The sequence below is a fragment of the Callorhinus ursinus genome, unplaced genomic scaffold, assembly GCF_003265705.2.
Source record: "Callorhinus ursinus isolate GAN/ISIS: 27379988/994484 unplaced genomic scaffold, GSC_fseal_2.0 scaffold6, whole genome shotgun sequence".
Classification (NCBI taxonomy): Eukaryota; Metazoa; Chordata; class Mammalia; order Carnivora; family Otariidae; genus Callorhinus; species Callorhinus ursinus.
In genome coordinates, this window is record NW_027397068.1 from 60,687,044 (window position 1) to 60,712,423 (window position 25,380).

Below are 25,380 nucleotides of genomic sequence, written 5' to 3' on the forward strand. Positions count from 1 at the left end.
ACAGGTTCAAAACAATTCTGTTAACTAAAATATAACGATTTTTTTAAAAAGTTGAATTATTTTCTTCTTTTATTGATTTGTTTCAGGTAACATAGAAGCAACCACGTAAAGTCTTAGTGGCTAAAACAAACAGGAGTTTCTCATGATTCTACAGGTCACCTGAGTGATCTGGGGGTGGGCTGACTCATGTGGGGCTGGATGATCTATTATGGTCTCATGTTGATGTCTAGCAGTCGGCAGACTAGCTGGTCTGGAGAGGGCTAAGCTGAGATTTCTGCTCCCGAAGACACGGAATCTGGGCTGCTTCACAACGACTCGAAGTTCCAAAGAGCAACAAGATTGGGAAAACTCCAACGTGCATGTCCTTTTCAAATCTCTGTGCTTGCGTCACAAGGCCAAAAGCAGGTCATGTGACCAAACCCAGAGTCAGTGTGGGAGATCATCCATGGGCATGTATACAATAAGGGGCATTATGTAGCATTTTGTAAACAATTTTTCATAATTTACATCATCTCTTTTTTTAAGTTAAGAATTGACTTACAGCGAGGATTATTACTTTTCCATAAAGGGCCTGGTTGGTTTTGTGGCCATATGGTTTCTGTTGCAACTACTCAACTGCTACCGTAGCACGAAAGCAGTCATAAACAGTATGTAAAAGAATGAGTGTGGCTCTGTTCCAACAAAACTTTACTGTAATTACAAATCAGGTAGTGAGCTGGATTTGTCCCATTCTCTTTGCAGATCCCTAATTTAAAGTTATAAATTTCTTCTAAGCACACCTTAGCTGCCCATTGTCACTTTATTTTTATTTTTGTTCAGTTCAGAACATTTTCTAATTTCTGTAACTCATAGGTTATTTAGGAGTGTGCTGTTAATTTCTCAACATTTGGGGATTCACCTGGTTATCTTTCCATATTGATATCTAATTTAATTCCTTTTGTCAGGAAACATAATCTTGTATAATTTTAATCCTTTACAAATTTTAAGTTGCTCTTTGAATCAGCACAAGGTCTATTTGGGTAAATGTTCCATGCACCCCTAAGAAGAGTGTATTTTGTAGCTGCTGTGTCAATTCAGTCATGGCTGTTCTGCATTCAAATGTTTGATATCCTTACTGATTTTTTCCTGTCCATTTGTCTGACATATGGAAGTATCTTGAAATAGTTTGCCTCTGCTTACCTTCTTCCTGTGTTACTGTTATGTATTTCAGTTCTGTGTATGTCGTATATCCTATACATCAGCACTGCTGCTTTGCATGGATATTGTTCTTGTTCTTTTTTATTTACCTACATAAGCTTTCTCTTGCCCTGCATTCCTTCCTGTAGTTCTATCCTTCAACCTGGGATAATTTCCCTTTGGCCCAAAGAACCTCCTTTAATATTTGTTACAGTGTGAGTCTACTGGGAAGGAATTCTTTAAGTTCCTTAAACCTAAAAACATCTTAATTTCACTTTTAAAAATAGCATTTTAAAGATGTTCCACTGTTACCTGGTTACACAGCATAAAGCTATTGAAACCTGGTTAACAGTGGAATGCCATCTTTAAAATGCTAAAGCAAACAGTTTCTCTGTGTAGTTAACAAGGAGAAGGTATACAGTCACCAGTTTTTTTGTCCCAATTCTAGTTGCTTAAATTTTTTTTCATGATTTTTGGTTTCTCGCAGTTTATGATATTCATAGGTATTTTGAAAAATTTCATTTTTATTCTGTTTGGGGCTCTCTGACCTTCTTGAATCTTTAAGACGTTATGTTACGGTCTTTCATCAGTTTTGGAAAACTCTCAGCCCTTATCTCTTCAAGTTGCTCTGGTACCATTTACCTTTTTCTCCTGGAACTTCAATTACATGTATGCCAATCATAGGGCTGTGTCCCACATCTCTTTCACTTTATCCTGCTCTTTATTTTTATGTATATGCTTCTTCAAACTGGGTATTTATTGTGGAACCATACTTGAATTCACTACTTCTGTCATTTTCTGTGTCTAGTCACCATCCAACCAGTTTTTAATTTCAGATACTGGATTTTGCCTTTCCAAAATGTCCACTTGATTCTACTGTATACATTCCAATTCATTTTATCTATGCTGTCCGCCTTTCCTCTTTTTAATGTATGAATCATAATTACTTTAAAGTCCTTTCCTGCTATGTCCGCAATCTGGATTATTTGTAGATCTGCTTCGTTTTTTCCCTTTTAATTACTGGTCACATTTTCCTGCCTTGCACATTTCTTGTGATTTCTTATTGTATGCTACACTTAGTCTGTTTATACAACAAACTGCAGAGACAAAATTAGATGTTATTTTCTTTCACAGAGGATTACCCCTACCCTGGCAGGCAGTTAGGTTGAGGGGTGAGTGGCTGATGACCTCAATCCAGTAAAAAACGGAGCTGGTTTTGGGGATGGGTTTTAAGGTGGGTTCAAAATCAAGCCACTGTGGTTTCAAATGTCTCAAGGGTAAGACCTGTTATGTGTTTGTTGTTGGCCCCTTGCTCTCTTGGGGAGGAACTGTCTCCTAAGTGCTGCTGAAACTAAGATTTCACTCTGTATTTCTAGTATAGGCCCAGCTGTCATGCAACTGTATCACTTAGCAAATAAGTAAAGTTTGTTGTGCATCTGAAGCTCCTCAAAGTTCCAAAATGTAATACTAACTCACCTGGCCATCAAAAGTTCTACTGATTTCTCTTTCTCCTGTTTGAGTCCCTCTATAATACTGACCTTAATCTCAGCCTGTATCCAGATACTGCAAATGTTTTCAGGCAAGACAATGGCCAGCAATCTCAGCTCATCTAGAAAGAGCTCTTCCCTCCCTGGAATGTCATTTCACCTCAACCTTTTTGCTTCCACAAGTCTCCACTGTCTTTAAAAATAAGATGTTAATAAGGTAATGGCAAGACATCACTGCTATTCCCATACAGAAGTAGCAGTCCCCAGACTATGAAACATCTCATGTGGTTGCTTAGTATTCAGAAAATTTCTTCTGAAGAACTTTTTTTTAACTGAGATATAATTGACACATATTAATTTCAGGTACAACATAGTGATTCAATATATGTTTATTGGAGACTTTCCTTATACTTTGAAATCTTACTGGACATTTACCAGTTTTTTTGTTACTTGATAATGAAAATTGCTGACCAACAATCTAACATGTTCATCTTTAAATTTCTTCAGAACTCTTGAATGCATGCCATTCTGTTATTTTAAGTGATTAAGTTCTTGAGGCCAAGGACCAAGTCTGTCTATCTCAAACTCCAACTATAATGCATATCCGTCACAGGTGCTCAATAAGTATCAGCTGACTGCCAGAATATGTAAAAATTTGTTTTGCTTATTATTTTTTATTTAACTAAACACAGTCAGATAAAATTTATAATTTTATTTTTAAAATTTTATTTTTGTTATTTTTCTCAACTTTCTAACATGAGCATTCTCTTATCTCATTTATTTCCTGAAGACACCATTTACAATATTTATATCATAATCTCACTGTAACAATAATCCATGACTTCACATGTAAACATTGTACTTTTTGTTGGACACTTAGTCTTCTATTTTATTACTATTATAAATAAGACTGCAATAACTATCCTTATATCTAATTCACTCCCCAAATTTCTATTTACTTAGAATATTCAGGAACAGTTCTAAGAATTACTGAGTCAAAGGATATGAATTCTCTGAAATTGTTAATTCATGTTAAAGTATTTTCAAGAAAGGGCTATATAAATTTATATTCCTATTGGTAATACATCAAATATCCATTCAGTGACCTTTCACCCCTGTGGAGTGTTATTTTAAAAATCTCTGCCTACTTGTTAGCAGGAAATGGTATCAGCTTAATTTGATTTTCCTTGTTTTTTTCTTTTATTATTAGCTGAATTTAATTTTCTAGGCAGATTATATATCCCTAGAATTTTAATTTTTTAAGAACTGATTCAACAAATACAGGATATCAATTTATATCCTATAACAAACAATTAACTATCTCTTAATTTTGACTTTCACATTTAAAGTATAGAAATCTAACATTTAAAAAGCTCACATTCAGGAATATCAAGAAATTTTTTCCAAACATTATTTCTCTAATGCTAGAATTTTGTGAGACTGACTTTTAGAAGATTTCCCCCGTCTAGGGGCACCCGGGTGGCTCAGTCAGTTAAGTGTCATAGTACTGATTTCAGCTCAGGTCACGACTGCAGGCCGTGAGGTGGCGGGGCTCTGTGCTCAGTGTGGAATCTGCTTGACTCTCTGTCCCTTCCCCCATGTGCTCACTCGTGTGCTCTCTCTTCAATAAATAAATAAATCTTAAAAAAAAAAAAAGAAAAAAAAGGTTCCCCACATCGTTTCCTCCTGCCCGTATCATACTAGTAGTCATCACAGTAATATCAGTAACAATATGGTATTAATAGCAAAGACCTAGAAAGTGCTTAGTAAGTCAGGAACTGCTCTAGCACTTCACATATATTAATCCGTACAGTCCTCGAGAGAGCCGTACAAGATCATGTTGTTATTCTTATTTATTTTACAGATGAGGCAAAGAGAGGTAAATAACTTGAATAAAGTCCCATATGTAGAAAAGAGTGGTGTCAAGATCCAAACCTGAACTGCCTGGGTCCCAAGACTGTCTTCTCAACTACCACGCTATTTTACTTACAATGAACGTCTAACTTCTCATTTTATCAACACTGGGATTTACTGATTCATTAAATGTATTTTGTATCAGTTACAGCAGCAACTCTAGTCTACTGCTTTCCTTCATTTGTCCTATCCAAGAATCTATTATATCTCTTTCTGATAAAGTACTGCCAACAGCCATTTATCCCTGCAATAAAATGGAACTACATTCATCAATGTCCAATATAATACATTGCTCACAATTCAGAAAATGTATTTTGAATTACATTAAATAATTTATCATTACATCTTCAGATTTAGTAGACTTCCAAACGTTTTATAGTTCCAAATAACAAATTTAAAAAAATCATGTATGTATTAATGAATGCATGTATATGTATATATAAACTAATGCATTTTTTGCCCAGAGGTGGTAATACTTCCACCATTCAAGGTTTTGAACGACAGTCTGTTTATATTGTTTTATACTCTAGAGTATACACCCTTTACATAATCTGTGTAACTTATATTTTCTACAGGTATCACCTGTTGTGATCTGTGTAGTTACTGTAGACAGAACTAGTGTTCTGACTGATATAATGAACACAAACAAAAGATTAAAGAAAACATTGTACCACTAATTATGTGACTAACAGATTAAATGGAAGGAGTCACAAAGGTTTATTGATATACAGCATGGGAAAAAGTAGCATCTTTTAAACACAATACCTTCTCCAAGTTAGTTAGGTAAAGAAGCTGCCCAAGTTTTTTCTGAAGCTGTGAAGTAGCAACAGCTTTATCATTTAGTAGTTTTATGCGATTTTGTTCTACCTAAAAAATAAAACAACACAACTTTTTATTCTCTCTCTTAGAAAGATGGTAAAATTATATTAAACATGTAAAATTCTTCCTCAATAATTTAACCGTGTCCTATTTTAAGAAAACCCACTGACATGTGAAAACTCAAATTTGCAAAATGGATAGTAGGTATTTTAAAAGGAAACATATACCCACATGGCTCTATAGAAGATAAAACTCAATACAAAATTCTTTTAAATAGGAAGTTTCCCTATACACTTGAAATTGGATAAAAATAAACCCAAATTCTATTTATGTACATTTTCAGTAATATATCCATGGGATAAAGAAAAACTAAATGATCTGATTTTATAAGCACTCTCCCTTCACATGCACACACTCACACTCACACCTACACCCACACCCCTTCCCTCCTCTGCCCAGTAGAAAACAGTAGACAGAAGATTATAAAACGAGGAATTTGGTTACATAGGAAAAAATTACTGAAAATTCATACTTTAAAAGTTGAGCTGGTATAAAATGAGTATTTTTAAATTTTTCTAAGGTAAAGTTTCCAAGCTTTATAAGAAAGAAAAAGATTTAAAAGTTAAAACACACAGAGGCGCCTGAGTGGCTCAGTCGGTTAGGCGTTCGACTCTTGATCTCAGTTCAGGTCTTGATCTAGGGGTCATGAGTTCAAGCCCCTGTGCTGGGCTCCATGCATGGAGCCTACTTAAACAAAACAAAACAAGAACAAAAAAACCCTCACATACAAGGAATAAAACTATAAAGGAAATTATATTTTAATATGGGAGATAAAAGGTTGGGAGAGTCATTTTTTCATCCTGGGATATAAAGAGGGATTTATTAGAAGATAAGTTGTCAATATCTGTTCATCAGTAGCAAAGGAAAAGTGCAAAAGAAAAGTTTTTGATTGTTCTTAGGGAAGGAGCTTGTAAGAAGGACATATGTCTAAAAACTGACTGAGACCCCCTTTAGATTTTGGCATACAGAAGGTGCTCAGAAACATATGAATATGCAATTTGAAGAGAAACAAATGAACCAAACAGTGAATTCTATGCATGTATTAGATATGACATTGTTCATCCTTGTCCATTTTGACGTATAAAACCAAACACTTTTATATGGCTTAAACTAAGAGCAGAGATTAATAAGTACATTCTTATGGAAGAGATCACTGTCTTGACTTTTTTATGGACCTTGGATTTTTGTGACACCAATTGGCTATGTTTTTTGTGATTTACTTGCAAATTACCTCATGTGGTTCAATGATATGCAGAACAGGTGGACTGGGCTTTGGCTCCTTAGGATGACGCACTCTTAGTCGTTCTGTAGCCATTGCAAGTTCATCAATAGCAGACACACGATTCCTCAGAGCCATCCAATACTCATGAAGCAACTAGGAAAACAGAAAACACAAAGACAGTGGTAATTAATGCACAGAATTAAAACGGTTAAAACCACCAAAATGTGTCATGATCAAAAGTCTTCAGTGAGGTCTAAGATATACACATTTTTTTCAGTAACTGTCTAAGACACAAGCAATTTTTGGGCCATTTTTCTAGGATGAGGATGTAAGACTGAATAACCTCTACAGGCCACTGCAGAATATTGCACCTTTAGATTCTTAGAACAGAACACCCGAAGATATTTTGGTGGGACCACAGATCTTTTTATTTATTTATTTTATTATGTTATGTTAATCACCATACATTACATCATTAGTTTTTGATGTAGTGTTCCATGATTCATTATTTGTATATAACACCCAGTGCTCCCTGCAGAACGTGCCCTCTTTAATACCCATCATCAGGCTAACCCATCCCCCCACCCCCCTCCCCTCTAGAACCCTCAGTTTGTTTTTCAGAGTCCATCGTCTCTCATGGTTCGTCTCCCCCTCCAATTTACTCCCCTTCATTCTGCCCCTCCTGCTATCTTCTTCTTTTTTTTTTTTAACATACATTGCATTATTTGTTTCAGAAGTACAGATCTGTGATTCAACAGTCTTGCACAATTCACAGCGCTCATCATAGCACATACCCTCCCCAATGTCTATCACCCAGCCACCCCATCCCTCCCCACCCCCACCACTCCAGCAACCCTCAGTTTGTTTCCTGAGATTAAGAATTCCTCCTATCAGTGAGGTCATATGATACATGGGAACCACAAATCTTTATAGGTCAATATTAGCCTGGTGGAATCTCTGCTTTGTTTTTTTAAGAAATATTTTTTATTATAAAATATTTCACATTTTCAAAATAACATGTATATATGATAATGAAGAATACTAAAATATAAAACTGAGTACTCAACATCCAGTTTAAGAAAGGGAACAATACCAATGCCTTGGAAAGTCTGTGTTCCTGGCTCAACTGCATCCCTCTTTCCTCACACATTCTTCCTTCAACCCCCTATAATGGACTAATTACTATTCTGAATTGGACTTATTCTGTATTTTTCAATTGAGTTATACTAATCTACATATTCTTAATAATTTGGTTATATATGTTTCTGAAATTTATGGAAATATTATCAGTCAGTATAAAATCTTTGATATGTTTTCTTCACTAACTTTATGCTCTGAGGTAGACCCCAACTGATGTGTGTAACAGTGGCTTGTTAATTTGCATTGCTGTTTAAGAGTTTAGTCTGCAATGTTATAGAGAAAAAAATTCACAAAGATCTGAGAAAACTTCATGATCGGCAATCATGAGACAGTATCTCGTCAAAATATGCCCAGAGGATAAATGCAGGGGCAATGGACACTGTATATAGTACTGTCTTCCAATCACTTGCTGTAATTATACGTAAATGTGCATCTGCATTTAGAATAATGTGAGAAGAAAAAAATTATTATGAATCAGTGATTTCAACTACAAAAGTATTATTCCCCAATTTATCAAACATATGAAATGATATTATAGATAGCATATTTTCTTTTTCTGGATAGAAATTTTTATTTTTGAAAGTCAAGAACTTCAGATTTTTAAAAGATATAAATGGAATTACAATATTATAAATAAAACAGTTCTTTCATTTCCTCACCCATTCCACCTGCAAAACAAGATAATGGATAATAAATCCAAATATAAAGAATAATTCAAAATTAATGAATTTTGGAATCTCAATCAAGTACAAAGTTGTGATATGATAAAATTATCAAAATATAAATATAAAGGGCTACTTTCTACTCCATTAACTGCAATGGTTTCCAGCTTTGTAGGTTGAGAAATATTTACTATGTTCTCCAATCTTCAAAGTTATTGATGTTTGGTTGTTATTCACAGAACAAAAGTAAAAAAAAACACAACAAAAACAAAACTCTAACTTCACAGAACTGCAGTGTAAGATCAAGCTAAGAATAGAATGAAACATTTTTACAGCTAAATAAAAGGCATATCAATTTCATTTTAATAATGACTTCCTTTCAGTAATTTTATAGAAGTTCCTTATTTGTTCAGCATTATTGGATTTATTATTTTCCATTAAAATCATTACATTTTAGGGAAACAGAAATTATGATATGCCAAGTCTCTAAAGCAGATTTTTAAAACCCCTGAAAAGAGCAAAGTAAAGCAATAATTAAAATATAAACAAGAAAAATTTTTTATATTGGAAAAAAAACTTGAAATACTGTACCTTATATTCCTTTTTCCATGCTTCAAAAAGGTCCATTGAAGTACTTCCTTCATCAATGAATTCAACATCAAATCTGTGTGACTTTGCAAATGATAGCAATGCTTTCATAGATCGCTCTGTCTCACTTACTGCCCACAGACCCCGGCTAGTGGTCGGTATTCGATCATCCACCAGTCCTTCTTCATCTTCTATCATCTCCTCAAATATTGCAGTCTGGCCTTTGACTCTGAAAACATATGAGAGCAAAACAACAGTAACTACTGTCAGTGGGTTAACAAGCATTGTAAAAGTCCTACTGGCAGAGCCAAGAGAGAAGCAAGGCCAATAACTTTCCATCAACAACCTTCAATATCATGTCTACAAGATCATGCTTGCAAGTCTTTGGAAAACTACAGTAATTCTAAAAATGCTGGAGGCATTATAAATTTGTCCAGTATCTTGACAGCAGTGTGACATAAAAAATGGCTATACATTTTTATGCTAAAATCTAGCTCTGAGAATTACCATAATACAAAACACAAACTACCACCACCACCACCAACCAGGCAAATTAGATGATCTCAAAGTACACTGTCAATCTCCTTTTTTTCAAGGCAATCAGAACTTGGCCTTTTCTCAATTTGTTTGTAAAATAGGAGTAATTTTGCTAATACCACAACCATTATACACTCACTCCTTGATACAGGATGAGAACTTCCAATTTGTGTTGGAGAAAGTATATTAATAATGAAAGCTAATCTTTTACAGAACACTTACTATGTATCATGCACTATGTTAAGCAATTATGTGCATTTTAAAATCTAATATTCATAAAAAACTCAATGAGGTAAGTGTTGTTTTATTTTCATTTCACAAATGAGGATACTGAGGCTTAACAGAGGCAATCTGCCTGCAATAGTGGGCAGGGATTTGAGTTGAATGTGTTGGACTTCAAAGTCTATCACTCCCCTAAATTGTCCCTTCATGACACATTACTAGATGACATGAGCATTTGGGGGTAACTTCTGTATAAGTGAAACTGGAAGATGTTAAATGATCACATGCCAAAGTTCACTGAATTGATGTAATTAAAGAAAGAACACAGGAAGGTTACTGTGAGGAAAATACAGTCTTATAAATCAAAACACCAAGTTTTGTAAACATTTCATTCTCCTGATGATAATCAATCAGAGAACTCACGTGTGGGAAAACAGCTTTGATTCATACTCTGTGAACAATTCATCAGCCTTACAAAAGACACAGCTGAAAAGGAAAGAAATTATCAGAGAAATATTTACAAACATAACTACCAATCAGGTAATTTCTAAAAGAGGCTTAGTATTTTATACTTCACCTTTTCTTTATAACACATATGCCATTTAAGAAAAAAAATACACAGTTTTCAGTATGTGGTCCTTGAGAGTTTTTTAAAAGTTAGATTAATAATGTATTTCTTTCCACTTCTGTGAGAATTTAAATTAAAAAACTTTTATTAGATGAGTCACTGTTTCTTCTCTCAGAAGAAATCTAGCTGAATGGAATGACTCCATTTCATTGCATGACTTCTATTACCTACCAGTTGAGAGGAAGTCTGGTTGGTCGGAGGTGGCAGATTGTTGCCGATTCAATAACATTACGAGATGGAGGTCCCTCCAGGTTTTTTACAGCCTCTCTTACTAGCTTCTGGAATTTATTTAGCTCTTCCATTTGGGTAGTAAGTAAGAACTGAAGACCTCTGCAGTCATGGAACCTAATTCCCATCAGCAGCATCACACACAGCACAAAGAAAAGAAGAGTAGGTCAATTTCCTCAAGTTCAGAAAATGGTTACCAAATAAAATATTCAAGAAAATGTGCAACAATTTTACCTAGCCTACATTGAGTGAATTTACTTAGTAGTATGCTCAATCTACTACTAGACAATGTATAATAACATTGGGTTATTTACTATAAAAGATATCAAAATTTTGATAGTCTATCCCTAGGAACTGAAACAGAGTCTGCAGAATCTGTCTCTGTCTCAGATGTCTTTGAAAGACCAAGATTGCCACATTCTTTCTTTTTTAATGCTGATTGACTACAAATGTCCCTCCTGAAATCCTTGCTTTATATGGAGAGGTGACTGCAGAATGAAAAATGAAGAGAAAAACTGAGAAGAAAGAAGAAAAATAGCCGAGAGTTATATTGCTTGCTGCAAAGAGTTTATAAATACATACATACGTATATATGATGTGTGTGTACATGTATACTATTACATATATTTTATAATACATATATTATTTACATGTATATACATTTTACTAAGCATTTATTTTACAATGCCAGGCACTTTGCCAAGCTCTTTTCCTGTATAATCTCAACAGATACTACTGTGCTCATGTCATGGATGAAGCTTAATGAATTAAAATAATTTAAGTTACAAAGGTATCATGTAGCAGAGTTAGGAGTTAAATCCAACCACAATACTTTTTTTTTTTTTTTAAAGATTTTGTTTCTTTATTTGACAGAAAGAGAGAGAGAGAGAGGACACAAGCATGGCAGGTGGCAGGCAGAGGGAGAGGGAGAAGCAGGTTCCCTGCCGAGAGGGGAGCCAGATGCGGGGCTTGATCGTAGGACTCTGGGATCATGACCTCAACTGAAGGCAGATGCTTAACCGACCGAGCCACTCAGACGCCCCTCAAACACAATACTCTTAACTCTTTTAATAAACTGATTGAAATGTGCCAAGGAAAGAAATGTATGGGTGTACATGAATGGGTTTATGAAATGAGAAAGAAAACCTAAGACTAGTAAGAAATTAGAAAATGGAAAATGGAGTTATTGGGTTCTCCTTCCTAAAATGCCATACACTCATTTCTCCAAATTGTTCAAAAGAGTCCACTCTCCTTCCTGAAGGCCTCCCAGTATTTTACAACACTAATCCGTTTCTTTCTGTCCGTAGAGTTCATTGAAAATATTATTCATTTTAGTACTTTGTCATGCTGAAGTGTTTATACATACTTATATTTCTCAGATTGTTCATGGGTTTGTCTACTCATTAAGCTAATTTTTATTTTATTTAAAAAATTTTTTTTTATTTATTTGACAGAGAGAAACAGCTAGAGAGGGAACACAAGCAGGGGGAGTGGGAGAGGGAGAAGCAGACTTCCCACTGAGCAGGGAGCCCGATGCAGGGTTTGATCCCAGGACCGTGGGATCATGACCCGAGCCAAAGGCAGATGCTTAACAACTGAGCCACCCAGGCGCCCCTCATTAAGCTAATTTTTAGAAGGTAAGAATTAGACCATATCTTTAAAAAAATATGTAAGAGACATAGAATAGCTGCTCAATAATTTCTAAAAGAATTTGTATGGGGATACAAGAACACAGGTTAGCTATCAGTATTATTCACATCACTATTATTCAGTATTATTTGCAAATTATGCAACAGGGGCTAAAAAAATTATCATAATACAACCGTCTTAGCAATATTCTCTCTTGCAGTTCCTTTAAGTGAAAAAGAAGACTATAATTACATGTTAGTGGTAGGCACTAAACGGTAGGCACTATTCTAAATACACAAGCACTTTGCAGATATTAATTTACTAATCCTCACAACAATGCTGCGTGGTTTTATAGATGAGGAAACTAAGGCACAGAGAGCTTATCTAACTTTCCCAAGGTCACAGAACTAGTAAGTGGTGGAGCTGGGATATGAACGAACACAGGCAGTCTGACTCAAGAATCTACCTGTGCTCTTAATCTAAGGAAAACTAAGGTTTTCCTTTCCTAAGAATTGGTAAGAAGCATGAATCGTTTGGCTTCTGAAATATGGATCTCACTGAAAAACACAGAAGCACATTAAAATGATCTTTGAAAGTATATGCAATACAAAAAATATTAACTCTCCCAGATGGTAAGTTAAACATTTAAAAAAAATTTTATTTTAGAAGTGTTTGTTACTTTCTATTTATGTCTAATGTTTCTGAGAAAAATATGTGTAATGAATGGCTTGTTTTACATTACCTATTGGTCCTTTAATAGCCCTGAGACATCAAGACTTTTACTAGGGACTATGTTCTCATATATAGGAATTTGCAACTTTTAAGTAGTTTCTATGTGATTTAAGGAAAACAACTTCAAAATTACTTTTTCTTTTCAGCTGATACAATGCTGGCAGAACACATTAGTACATAGCTTTAAAACTGGATAAAATGAATCATGACTTAAAAGACAACTTATCCTGGAATGGTGACTCTTGGATTAAACAGAGAAAAAGGAAATGCACTCAGGAAGTCTAATGTACTGCATATACCTCAGAAATGAAGCCTGTCAAGTTCTGTATGGTGAAAAAGATGATGATTGTACATCTAAATTAGTAATGACACATGGGAAATGTAGCACCTCTCTTTAGGGTTTTAGCAGACGTTTGGAAAGGCTTTAAAAGAGTAAAAGAAAACACTTTAGGGCGCCTGGGTGGCTCAGTTGGTTAAGCGACTGCCTTTGACTCAGGTCAGGATCCCAGAGTCCTGGGATTGAGTCCCACATCAGGCTCCCAGCTCAGTGGGGAGCCTGCTTCTCCCTCTGACCCTCTCCCCTCTCATGTTGTTTCTCTCTCTTTCTCTAATAAATAAATAAAATCTTTTTAAAAAAAAATTAAAATCCCTAACATTAAAAAAAAAAGAAAACACTTCAAAACATTTTAAAGATATTCTTAGGCTGAATTTCTTCACTGAAAACCAACATTAATCCCAAGGCTGACCTTATACTGGGATGTGATCTGAGAAGCAATAAAAGATCTCTCTCTGTCCCCTACCTAGAATCAATAGTCCTACCACAATTCCTCAAGTCCCCACATTAGACTGACATTCCTTTGGGTGAAATCACTGCGGACACTTTTGATAAAGAATAAGTTTGGTTTTTGGGAAGAATTATTTACCATTTATACAATAAGAGCAACAATCCAACATACCGACCAAGACCCTAAAGAATGGTGAGCGTTGATGAGAACAAAGAAAGACAGGGGAGAGAGCAGGTAACTCTACAACATAAAACCTGGGCTACTGTGGTGCTATGATGCTTAGCTCTCTGGGGATGAATTACACAGTAGAAGCATGAATGCCTTTCCTCAAGGACAAATTTCTCCAAAACAAAGACTATTTCAAGACTTTGCTTAGAGTTGGCTCTGGTGCGTCCAACAAAGATACAATGAATATACTTTAAGCAGATTAAAAAAACACTAAAAAGGGACTATTTAAAAATGACTAAATACACAGAAGAAACACAGGTTTGTTTTTTCAGACTTTAGCTAATATTTGTTTGAGATGTACTCTTAACAATATGTAAAATCCAGATATTCATAACCATAATATGTTAGGATAGTTAATTGTACCTCTTAACATGAAATGATCTGAATATTTGGGGTCATTACCCATAAAGTTATCCTATTTTGTACTATTTTCTTACTTTTCTGACATAGAAAACTTGCCAATTTGTTGCTTGTAGTTGCTCGTTATTTCATTTCGCACTCGCTGAACAAGTTCCTCATCAATAGCAAATTCTATTGCTCTGTGGATCACATTCAGCCACCAAGGAGAATTAGAATAAATCTGTAAAAAAGACAGCAGCTCATCAATTCATGTTTTTTTCAGTGCACACTATGTTTCTATCACTAGGAAAGGTGCTATGAAAAAGTCAAAGGAAGCAATAAATGCTAGTCTCAAGGAATTATAACAGTGGGGGAGACAAGCATACATACTCTATATACAATGGGTGCATACAAGTTTTGCATACATAATTAAAGAGAACACCTGTTTCCTGACTACTGTGGATGAATGAAAATTTACTGTATGTATTTGTGTAACACAGTTGTGCTAAAAAAATACATTACCAAAATGAAAACTCAGTATTCACTGTATGTATTTGAAAAGGTGACAGGTCTCTTTCTCAGCATAATAAAGACATCCTGCTAATCTTCAATTAACTGAACTAGATTCTACTCAATAATACTCTATGATTACTAGCAAAATCATATGCCTGAATACTAAATAATTAATGTATTAGGAAGAATAAAGTATGGAGTAACTGGTTAAAATAAAAAAGACAATGTGTTTTGTGGTAGCCTCCTCTTTAGGCTTGCTACTGATTTCATAAACAGAAATTTTAGAAATGACAAACGGCATGTATTCCGTAAGAAAAATACCCGTGTTTCCAATGTTCTGACATCCTTAAAAGATTCTGGAAACATACATATCTAAGATCAAAAGGAGGTTATGGAAGTCTTTACTTTTTTCAAAAGACAACTTATTGTCTACACAAGGTCAGAGAAAACCCATCATTGCTTAAAAAAAAGAAAATAGGTGATTTATCTACACACCTGTTCATTCAATTAACAAACACTGCGAACTGCAAGTAACATTTTTTTATTACGGGACACGCACCCTACTAGGTACTAAGAATTTCAAGATGAATAAGAAAGCTCAAGTTTTTCTCCAAACCAAGACAAAGTCCAAAATGCTACATGGAGACAAACACAGGTAAGCCAAGTCATTTTGGGGCCGCACCTTTCTCTGGAGCTCCCGAATGGTCTGCTGCACAGGCTGCAGAGCTTGCTGTGCTTCAGCAACTTCTGTGTTACACTTGCTCATATAATGCTCTCGCAGTTGTTTGGCCTGTGTTGAAGCAGGAAACAAATGTAAACTTTCATTCCAGGTCTGGAAAATAATTCAGTATAATGTTGCAAGAACAATGTGGTCTATTTTAGGTACATAAAGCTACTTAACACAGTTTAAGCAAAGAATTCTGTAAGTATACTGTCAAGAACATAAGAGCCAAGCTAGAGATTCCTAAGACAGATATTAAAGAGACCACATGTACTCATAAGTCACAAAATTTAAGAAATCCCAAGGTCTGCTTCCTAAATTTCTAATTTTTTAATTAAAAAAAAGGGGGGGAATGGGAAGAACAACAGTATTTCAAATCATGAGGCAAAGGAATCTTTTAGAATTTGTCTGATTTAGGGTACCTGGGTGGCTCAGTTGGTTAAGCGACTGCCTTCAGCTCAGGTCATGATCCTGGAGTCCCGGGATCGAGTCCCACATTGGGCTCCCTGTTCAGCAGGGAGTCTGCTTCTCCCTCTGACCCTCCCCCCTCTCATGCTCTTTCTATCTCATTCTCTCTCTCAAATAAATAAATAAAATATTAAAAAAAAAGAATTTGTCTGATTTAGTTATTACAACTTTTTGAAATCACTTCAGTTTGGAAATAATACTTGAGAGTATACAGTAACACAGGTGTGGTGGACATGGGATATTGGGAGGAAAACCAGAAAGACTCCTGAACAGGAAATCCTAACCCTTCCACTTAGAGGTGGGTTGACCCACGTGAAGTTGCCAACACTAGACCCTTTGACTTACAAAAATGGCAATTTCATGAGGTTCAACTGAACAAATACATCTCTTTGGACTAGCCATTTCACCTCTCTGGGCTTCTGTTACTTCATTTGCAAACGTTGGTGGTTGAAGTAGATGATTTCTTGGATCTGTGGCTTCATATTCTATGAAAGGCAAAAATGACAATGTGGTCTCCTTGGAAATCTATCTATCCAGTGTGACACATTTTTTCTTCTTCTCCCATGATGCATCTCCTTTTCCTGTCACAACCTTCCGATTAATTTGGCTATAATTATTTGGTCATTAGAGCTATCTACTAATAGACTGGACAGTCTCCCAGAATTTCCTGTCGCTCATGGCATTTAAACAAGTGACTGACTGTATGTAAGATTAGACGCCTGCAATGGGAATGAGATTTCATTTAAAAATCTCCAACACTTAGACTGTCATCCAACATCAAGAAAGGGCTGTACATACTTATACAATCTCACTTTGTATCTTAATTGAAATAAAAAAGTCCCACTTACAGGTTCAATTCATTTCAAACATACTACTACTCGGAAATATTAATGAGATGTGGGATAAAGTCTGAAAAAAAGATTCCTTTACAGACAGAATAAAAAAATAATTACCTCTTCCTCAAGTCTGCCATCTCGTAAGGTAGGAGGTATTCCTGGGTGCTTGGCTACCAACAATTCCATCAAGTTATGGGTAGCATGAAGTCTCTACAAACACACAAAAGGCAATAATTTTGAGAGTCAATGCAGTGGACTCTTAAGGGAGAATCTACTATTAATACGGCATACAGAATGCTAACACCACATTAAGATCAGATCACTGAAAACTTTTCCTCTAACACAATTTGAGCACCAGCCTCCTCAGAGAAAACCAAAATCAGTTTCATAAGTAAAGGTCTTAATTCATAATGGCATAAACTTTCTTCAATTAAAAATACACAGTCCTAAGGGAAGAAAACAGTCTTATGAAACATGTCTATGCATTTAGCTGAATGTGTAATACAGTATATTTCTTCTATTATACGTGCCTTTGTCTATATAGGGAACTATGATTATGCCAAGTAAGCCCAGTAAAGTAGAAAGACTGACTGCCCAGACTTGACTGATTCCTCTTCCGGGAATTGAGTCTGCATAAGCCTAGCAATTACCATAAAAATAAGGATAACGAAATACATAGGAAAACAGGGTTGTGACCTGGATCTGTTGAACTTAAGGAGTGGAAAAGGGAGAAGCTAGAGGTAAAGATATAAGGAAGAAGGAGAAAACTGTATCTTTTATCTCTGTATTCAGTGTAAGCCAGGCTTCTCCCTATGATACTGAGTCTGCAGCTGGTTAGAGGCTCCCTCTGGAGTCAAGGGCTGTGAGAAGAAATAAGTAATTTCTGTTAACTTCACTCTACCTGGGAAGACAGCTAAGGACTAAAGGATAATCAGGAAAGAGTCCTGCTAAGATCTGATTTGGTGCTAGTGGTTTTAGACTATAAAGGTTTACTCTGTCTGGCTACAGATTACGGGCCATGGTACAGATCTTTGTAGAGTTCATCTTTGAAGAGTCACCTCAAATGTCTTAGGTCTTTTCAACATGGCTTCATAGATAATACAATCAGCAACACTATCACACTGAGTAGCAACAACAAACCTGTAAATGGCACTATGGAAACCAAGTGGTAGAAACCGGGCTCCTCTTCTCCTTCTGTGGCTTCCTGAACAAGGTGGTAGAACAGACTGGGGAGAACACCTGTCTCTTTCATCCCCTTATTTTTATCCAAGGGAGCAGAGTGGCTAATATGACTGAATACAGCAAAACAGTCAGTGTGCCATGGTTTATAGTAGATAGGATTATTAAAGCCAAAAGGAAGAAACAGGCTGATGGCTCACTCTTCATTCCTGGACTCAGGCATACTGGACTTATCTGTTTGCTCACCCACTTTTCTACTTCTGCTTCTTTTTTTCAGGAGCATATTACCTTTGTATTTCTGCCTTCTTCCATGAGGCAAACACATTTGCTTAAGACCGAAGGTCTGACTTCTGTAATCCTCGCCCATACAGAATATAAGTAGGCTTGCATTTAATTTTCTCCTCTTTCCCCCAAACACTCCTACAATACTCGCTGAGGTACATGTGAACATGTGGGTCCCAAGGTCTAGATTGTGAACGATAAAGAAGTCCCACCTAAACTTAATAAGATTAATAAAAGTGGTCCTTATTTACCATTTAGCTAGAGCACCTTGTGTATATGATCCACTGGACAGGACTAAGAAAGGGAAGCATTTCAATACTTAAATGTTATAGTTCAAAAATTCAGATTTTCCTAAGAGACCTCCAAAAATTAAATCAGAAAATCATCATGAAAAATTATTTTGTAAAAAATAAATAGACTATATACTTGAAATTGTTTAGTGCTTACTTACTTGGAGTGAATCCGTTTTGAGTTTCCCTTTGTGTTCCTCAGATGAACGCAACACTTCCCTGTAGAGCTCTGCTGCCAAGGCATACTCACCTGAAGAATTAAAATGTATTTAGAGCGTAAGAAAATCATATATTTTGCTCCCAATGTGATCTAGTTATCTATCACATAAAAATGTCTACTGCAAAAATATAACAATGATTATACCTTACCATCTTTTACTTATTTATTTTAAAGATTTTATTTATTTATTCATGAGAGACAGAGAGAGAGAGAGAGGCAGAGGGAGAAGCAGGCTCCCAAGGAGCAGGGAGCCCGATGCGGGACTCGATCCCAGGACCCTGGGATCATGACCTGAGCCGAAGGCAGACGCTTAACCATCTGAGCCACCCAGGCGCCTATACACCTTACCATCTTTTAAAGAAAAGGAATGTGACTTGGTATTAATATGACTGCGCCAGTAAAAAAGCTGATGATAACTCTGTTTGCTAATTCCATAGCACTGAACACCAATCAGATATACTTAGGTTTTAAAATTATACTGGAAAACAAACTCTGAATATACTTTTAATTTAGATGACTTTCCTCTTAGTGAAGTTAAAGGGTGTTGATTAGTAGTCATTTTGATGTTTGAAATTAAAAACAAATTTATAAATAAATACTCAAAACACTGATCAACTTACACAGAATTTTCAAATAATAGATCCTTCTTAAAGGCCAAAATGGTTTGCAGTTAAAAACTACATTTCAAAAACTTCAAGATTCTTCTTTCCATTTCTAGTCACATAAATGACAATTAGTCTGAGATTAATGCTGTTTTTTATTATTCATAACTAGCAGCTCATTCAAATAAAGTGATTTAAAAAGTATCAACTAAAATATAGGTTGGCAAACTATGGTGAAATACACCTAACATAAAATTTACCATACCAATCATTTTTAAGCATGCAGTTTAGTGACATTAAGTACATTCACATTTTTGTGCAAAACACTTGCTTTTATACCATTGTTTTATATTTAGTTCTACAAGTTACCTATTACAAAGTTTTCTAAAGCACACATTTCATAGTATTTTACAGTCAATTTCTATTCACTTCGATAAAGGTGAACATTATTTTTGCAAAAAATTAATACCACATTGTAATGAAGGAGTAACGCTCAATTATCTTCACGCCAAAAAGCTCTTCTTTCTTAGTTTTGAAGATCCTTACGAAGTTTTTCAACACTAAAAAGATTCTATTAGTATTTATACTATCATTTATAGAGAATAATTCATTTAATAATTCTCCTTTCATAATTACCATACTTCTTAAAAATGGTACAATGACTAAACTATAATATAAGCAGCTGAATTTGAACTATTCACTATAATCCCATGCCTTCTGGGAAACACAAAAATATGCATATTCAGTAAGTTTACAAGTTTAAGCCAAATTTAGAAATACCCATTCTTTGCCACTTGGTGGCACTAACATTTCCAAGTAATAAATAGTATTGAATTTGATCCTTGCCAAGCTAATTTTCTCCAAAAAATATGTGCAGAAAACACACTGTACAAATTTGGAATAATACCATGTTTTTAAAACCATAATCAGTGAGGACCTTAGAATATGCATTATATATCATACGTATATGTTTGTATATAATATAAACAAATCCCTTGGAGTTTGCAGTTAATTTTAGATTTCTTTTAGAAGTCAGATCTTTACTATCTGATTTCTACATTGGAAGAGATTAAATCAAGTTAAGTATGTAATGTTACTTTTGAAAATGTTTAACATACCACTATGAAGCAATGGAAACTAAAAGCAGTAAATCATCACAATTATGTTTATAATTACAATTAAATTAAGAATGGACATATCCTTTATTAATGGACTTTCTGATAGGAATTCCTCTTAACAATCAACAAAGTTTTCATTGCACAGAAAGACGAAGAACTCTAGTGGGAATGCAGTAGAAACTATCTGAAAAGAGCAGTGAGGCACCTCCTGTTATGCCCTGGCTTAGTATTTTGCCACACTGACCCTCTAGTGTGCTACATACAGTGCTTAGAAATGACTGGATGAATAATTCTTTTTCATAATCCTCATACCATGCATAACAACATAGCAGGGAAAAGGAGGGAATAAATCTGAAAAGGAGACTAGAAAAAAGGCCAAGGGAAGAAATTCATTTACTCTCCAAGCTTGAGTCATAAAAACATAGAATAAAATGAGGGTTCCAGTTTTAGAACAAAGATGGGAAATATGAAATTTATTTTTATTATTGTGATAATCTGCAAGTAATATATTACTCCATTTTAGAAATTTTTGATGAAGAGCTTCAACCTACCAAAGACAGCATAATATTGAGGTTTAAAATGTCTATTTGATAAAGCAGACATAGTATAATAAAAAAAATTAAATTAATTTGAAATCAAAAGATCCAGGGCAAATTATCTGTCATTTATTAGCTATAATCTCGAGAAACCAACTATGCTTTCTGAATGTCAGTTTTCTTTTTTTTTTTTTTAAAGATTTTATTTATTTATTTGACAGAGACACAGCAAGAGAGAGAACACAAGCAGCAGGAGTGGGAGAGGGAGAAGCAGGCTTCACGCTGAGCGGGAGCACAATGTGGGGCTAGATCCCAGGACCCTGTGATCATGACCTGACCCAAAGGCAGATGCTTAACGACTGAGCCACCCAGGTGCCCCTGAACGTCAGTTTTCTTATGTAAAATGGGGATAATTCCTCAATCATTGGGCAATAACGAGGAAAAACAATATGTACATGAAATGTTAGGCATAATACAAAATGCTTATAGAAAATGATCACTTCTTCAGGGAGGCCACATGAAGTGATTCTGTTTCTGAGGAATGTAGTTCTAAAAAGTATGAGCTACAGGATTCAAAAAACAAACACTTCTGGTGATCTGAAAAACCATAGAAAGCCAGAGTTGGGAAGAACTGCAGTCCTTTCTAAAGTCTTATATTTATTTTACAGTCTAATAGTCAATATGTTAGTAAAGAAAAGCAAGTAAAAGTAAAGTAAAGCACCTTTACTGCTTGTATGCTTTGCTGGCAGTTTTGCTGGTCATAAAAGAAAATAAAAGAAGGCAGAATAGGAAATCTTAACTATTTTGTTTTAACCCTGTTCTAATCCATTCTTTTACATTTATTTCTAATCTTCAGCCTTTCCAGAGTTTCTCTTAATAAGTACTTTAAGTAATGGTACAAATTTTAGGGAATTTAAAAAATATTTTCTGCTGTAACTTAATATGTACAACAATCTGGCAATACGGTGGTCTGCAAGTCAACGCTCATTTCTTGAGTGGATAAATAAGTTTAATAATTTGGAAAATAAAAACACCTTTCTGAATCAAAAAAAAGGAAAATGATCATTTCTCAGATATGATGCTAGATTTTTAATCTAAAAATATTTGAAATAGTACATTCATTATTTATGTATCTCTAAGAAGAAGTATACATATTTCTTATCTGTGACACTCAAGTATTCTGTAGATTTTAATCACAATTATTTCACTCAATTAATTTGGGACTACGAGAAACTATTATTAGGTAGGACACATAATTTGCCACCTTTCACTTAATTATTTCTAAGTTGAAATAAAGTTTAATTTTTTTTAAAATTTCTATTAAAAAGTAGTATGGTGACAGATGCTAGCTAGCTACACTTTTTTTTTTTTTAAAGATTTTATTTATTTGACAGAGAGAGACAGTGAGAGAGGGAACACAAGCAGAGGGAGAGGGAGAGGGTGAAGCAGGTTTCCCGCGGAGCAGGGAGCCCGATGCGGGGTTCGATCCCAGGACCCTGGGATCCTGACCAGAGCCGAAGGCAGCCGCTTAACGACTGAGCCACCTAGGCGCCCCCAGCTACACTTCTGATGAGCACAGCACAGCAGAGAGTTGTCTTACCACTACATTATACACCCGAAACTAACGTAACACTGTCTCAACTATAGTTTAATTAAAAAAATTGCTGCCCTATTTAGTCTTTCACTATGCGTTGTAAAGCACAGATTATTTCAGATTTTAGATTGATGCTGGGAATATTATAGTCACAGGCACACTTAGCAACTGACAGGGCAATGATGACGGCGATAATTAAGAATTTGAGAAAATCCATATTTGTAAACACTGCTAGCTAAATGAAGTATTTCCTAGGCAATGTCCTAGAGAGATTTGCACACAAAGTTGCACATGCTATTTATATTTGTACAATTTATCAGGAATATGTAATAATATGCCTTTTCTCCTATCATTAGTTATTGATAATAAAAACTGTGCATTCTAAACAGATTGAAAGTGGTAAGAATCTGAGGTTACTTCATATTATCAGTAACACCACTCTTCATTTATATGTTTCTATAAAGTTTTCAATGAATATTTACACTTCACATTAAGAATAATACTTCAAGGGAGGCTAAGCGAGTGGTACTATCTATATTTTATTGATAAAGAAACAGATTCATAAACCTTCAACAATATACACGAGTTCGGAGGGCTACATCTACAACAAACAAGCCCATCTTTTTCAGTTCTTGTCTAGAGCTACTTCTACTCAGCTTCTGTGAGTCTTCCAAACTCTAGGCAAGTTTTCAGGACAAGAGACACTTTCTAGTTCTGGTCCTGTTATGTTGAAAAGCTTAACTAGACATACCACTCAGTTCCAAGAGGCTTAAAACATTTCCTTGTATCAGACAAAACCACAAATTTCTCTGGGAAACTAATCTCTTTAAGGTCTTATTAGATAAATTACAAGAAAAATGGCAAATTCTCTCCATGACTGTGTACTCAAGTAGAATGGATTAATAATCTTTGTGGGAAGGTCAAAAGAATTGGAATTTATCACAAAATGCCTTTCTAGTTCTAACAATATAATGAAGAGTTAAATACACAAATTTTGTGAGGAATGTAGAAATAACGAAGCATTTATATACACTAAGTTATAAAAGTGCTTAAAACTGTACATTACTTCACCATTATGAAATACTTAAATGATTTTAAGAACCATGTTCTACTTAGTTTTGAAGTTTTGAAGAGACTAAAATCAAATTATCTAAACCAAAGCTATTAAAGAAGGTTTTAAAGGTAGATTTTATAAAAGGGCACATTGACATCAGTAATTTCGTAATTACATCAGTAATTACGTACAAGAAAGCTCTTAAAAGTCACTATGGTATAAAGGCTATAAAACTATTCAATCTTATTATATCACAAATGCAGTAACAGATGAATAGTAATAGACTCTCTTGAACAGAGTATTCAATGATTCATTAAAGTTGCAAAAAAATAAGTTTAGTTCAGATAGCCAGAAAGTTATCATAAAAAATTAGAATAAATTTCTGCAAAGAATGAGTAATTCTAAAATAAAGATAGAGGCACTGAGCTCACTGCAAGTTTATTATAAAAGTAAGCTGAGGTCATGGAAATGAAGCTAATGAGTAAATGAAGTAAGAGAAGGATGGCTGTACAATTTTATACTCTCAGTATCAGTGTATGAATGAGAATTCCAGTTGTTTCTACATCCTTGCCAAAATTTAATCTGTTTAATTTAAGCCATTCAATAAAGGCATATAGGGATGTGGTTTGAATGTACATATACTTAATGACTAATGATGAATATCTTTCTTTTCATATGCTTTTTGGCATCTCTATATATTGATTGAACTCTGTCCAAACATTTTGCCTATTTTCCTTGTATTGTTTTCCTATTTTTGGTTTTTAATAGTTCTTTTCATATTCTGAATGCAAATCCTTTCTCAGAGATAGGATTTGCAAGTATTTTCCCTATTCAATGCCTTATCTTTTCATTTTCTTAAGAATGCCTTTTGAGAAATAGAGGTTATTAATTTTGATGAAGTCAAATGTATCAGTTTTTTTATGGACTGTGCTTCTGGTGTCATCTCTAAATCTTTACCTATCCCAAATCAAAAATTTTTTTTTATCCTTTGTGTTTTTCTATAAGTTTTATAGTTTTAGGTTTTAATTTTTGTTTAATATCCTCTATATTATGAATTTTTTATATGGTGCAATGTTGAAATTTTACTTTTTGAATATGGATATATAATTGTTCCAGCACCATTTACTGAAAATACTAACTTTTCTCCACTGAAATACTTTTGCATCTTTGCTGAAAAATCAAATGAACATGAATAAGAAAGTGGGACTCTTTCTGGATTCTATTCTGGTCCATTGGTCTACTCGCCTATCTTTATGCCTATGTCACACTGTCTTCATTATTGCTGCTTTAGAATAAGTCTTGATTCAGGTAGTGTATATCTTCCAATTGTTCTATTCTTTTCCAAAATTGTTTTGGCTATTCTAGGTGAATTTCAGAATCAACTTGTCAACTGCTATAAAACAGCCTGCTGAAATTTTGACCGGAAAATTTTGATTGCATTAACTATACATCAATTCAGGATGAATCAGCATGTTAATAATGAGTTTTCTGATCCATGAACAGGGTGTAAGTAGGTGTTCTTTAATTTCAGCAATGTCTGTAATTTTCAATGTTTCTGTGACGTTTGTAAA

The 25,380-nt window shown here is 34.7% G+C and overlaps 1 protein-coding gene across 12 annotated transcripts in view; it reads right to left on the reverse strand.

Annotated features, from left to right (window-relative positions):
• The window catches only part of SHPRH (SNF2 histone linker PHD RING helicase), a 109,124-nt gene that overhangs the window by 48,695 nt on the left and 35,049 nt on the right, over positions 1-25,380 (reverse strand). For all 12 annotated transcript variants that reach the window (XR_012378608.1, XR_012378609.1, XR_012378607.1 and 9 more), the window contains 9 exons: positions 18,847-18,935; positions 17,052-17,144; positions 15,592-15,699; positions 14,495-14,637; positions 10,627-10,800; positions 10,251-10,313; positions 9,072-9,297; positions 6,688-6,831; positions 5,343-5,444 (listed from right to left, as the gene is read on the reverse strand). Coding sequence is in view for 7 of the 12 variants with exons in the window: in XM_073894043.1 (XP_073750144.1) it covers positions 5,343-5,444; positions 6,688-6,831; positions 9,072-9,297; positions 10,251-10,313; positions 10,627-10,800; positions 14,495-14,637; positions 15,592-15,699; positions 17,052-17,144; positions 18,847-18,935 (1,142 nt within the window). In the remaining 5 variants the exon portion in view is untranslated. The remainder of the gene's footprint in view (positions 1-5,342; positions 5,445-6,687; positions 6,832-9,071; positions 9,298-10,250; positions 10,314-10,626; positions 10,801-14,494; positions 14,638-15,591; positions 15,700-17,051; positions 17,145-18,846; positions 18,936-25,380) is intronic.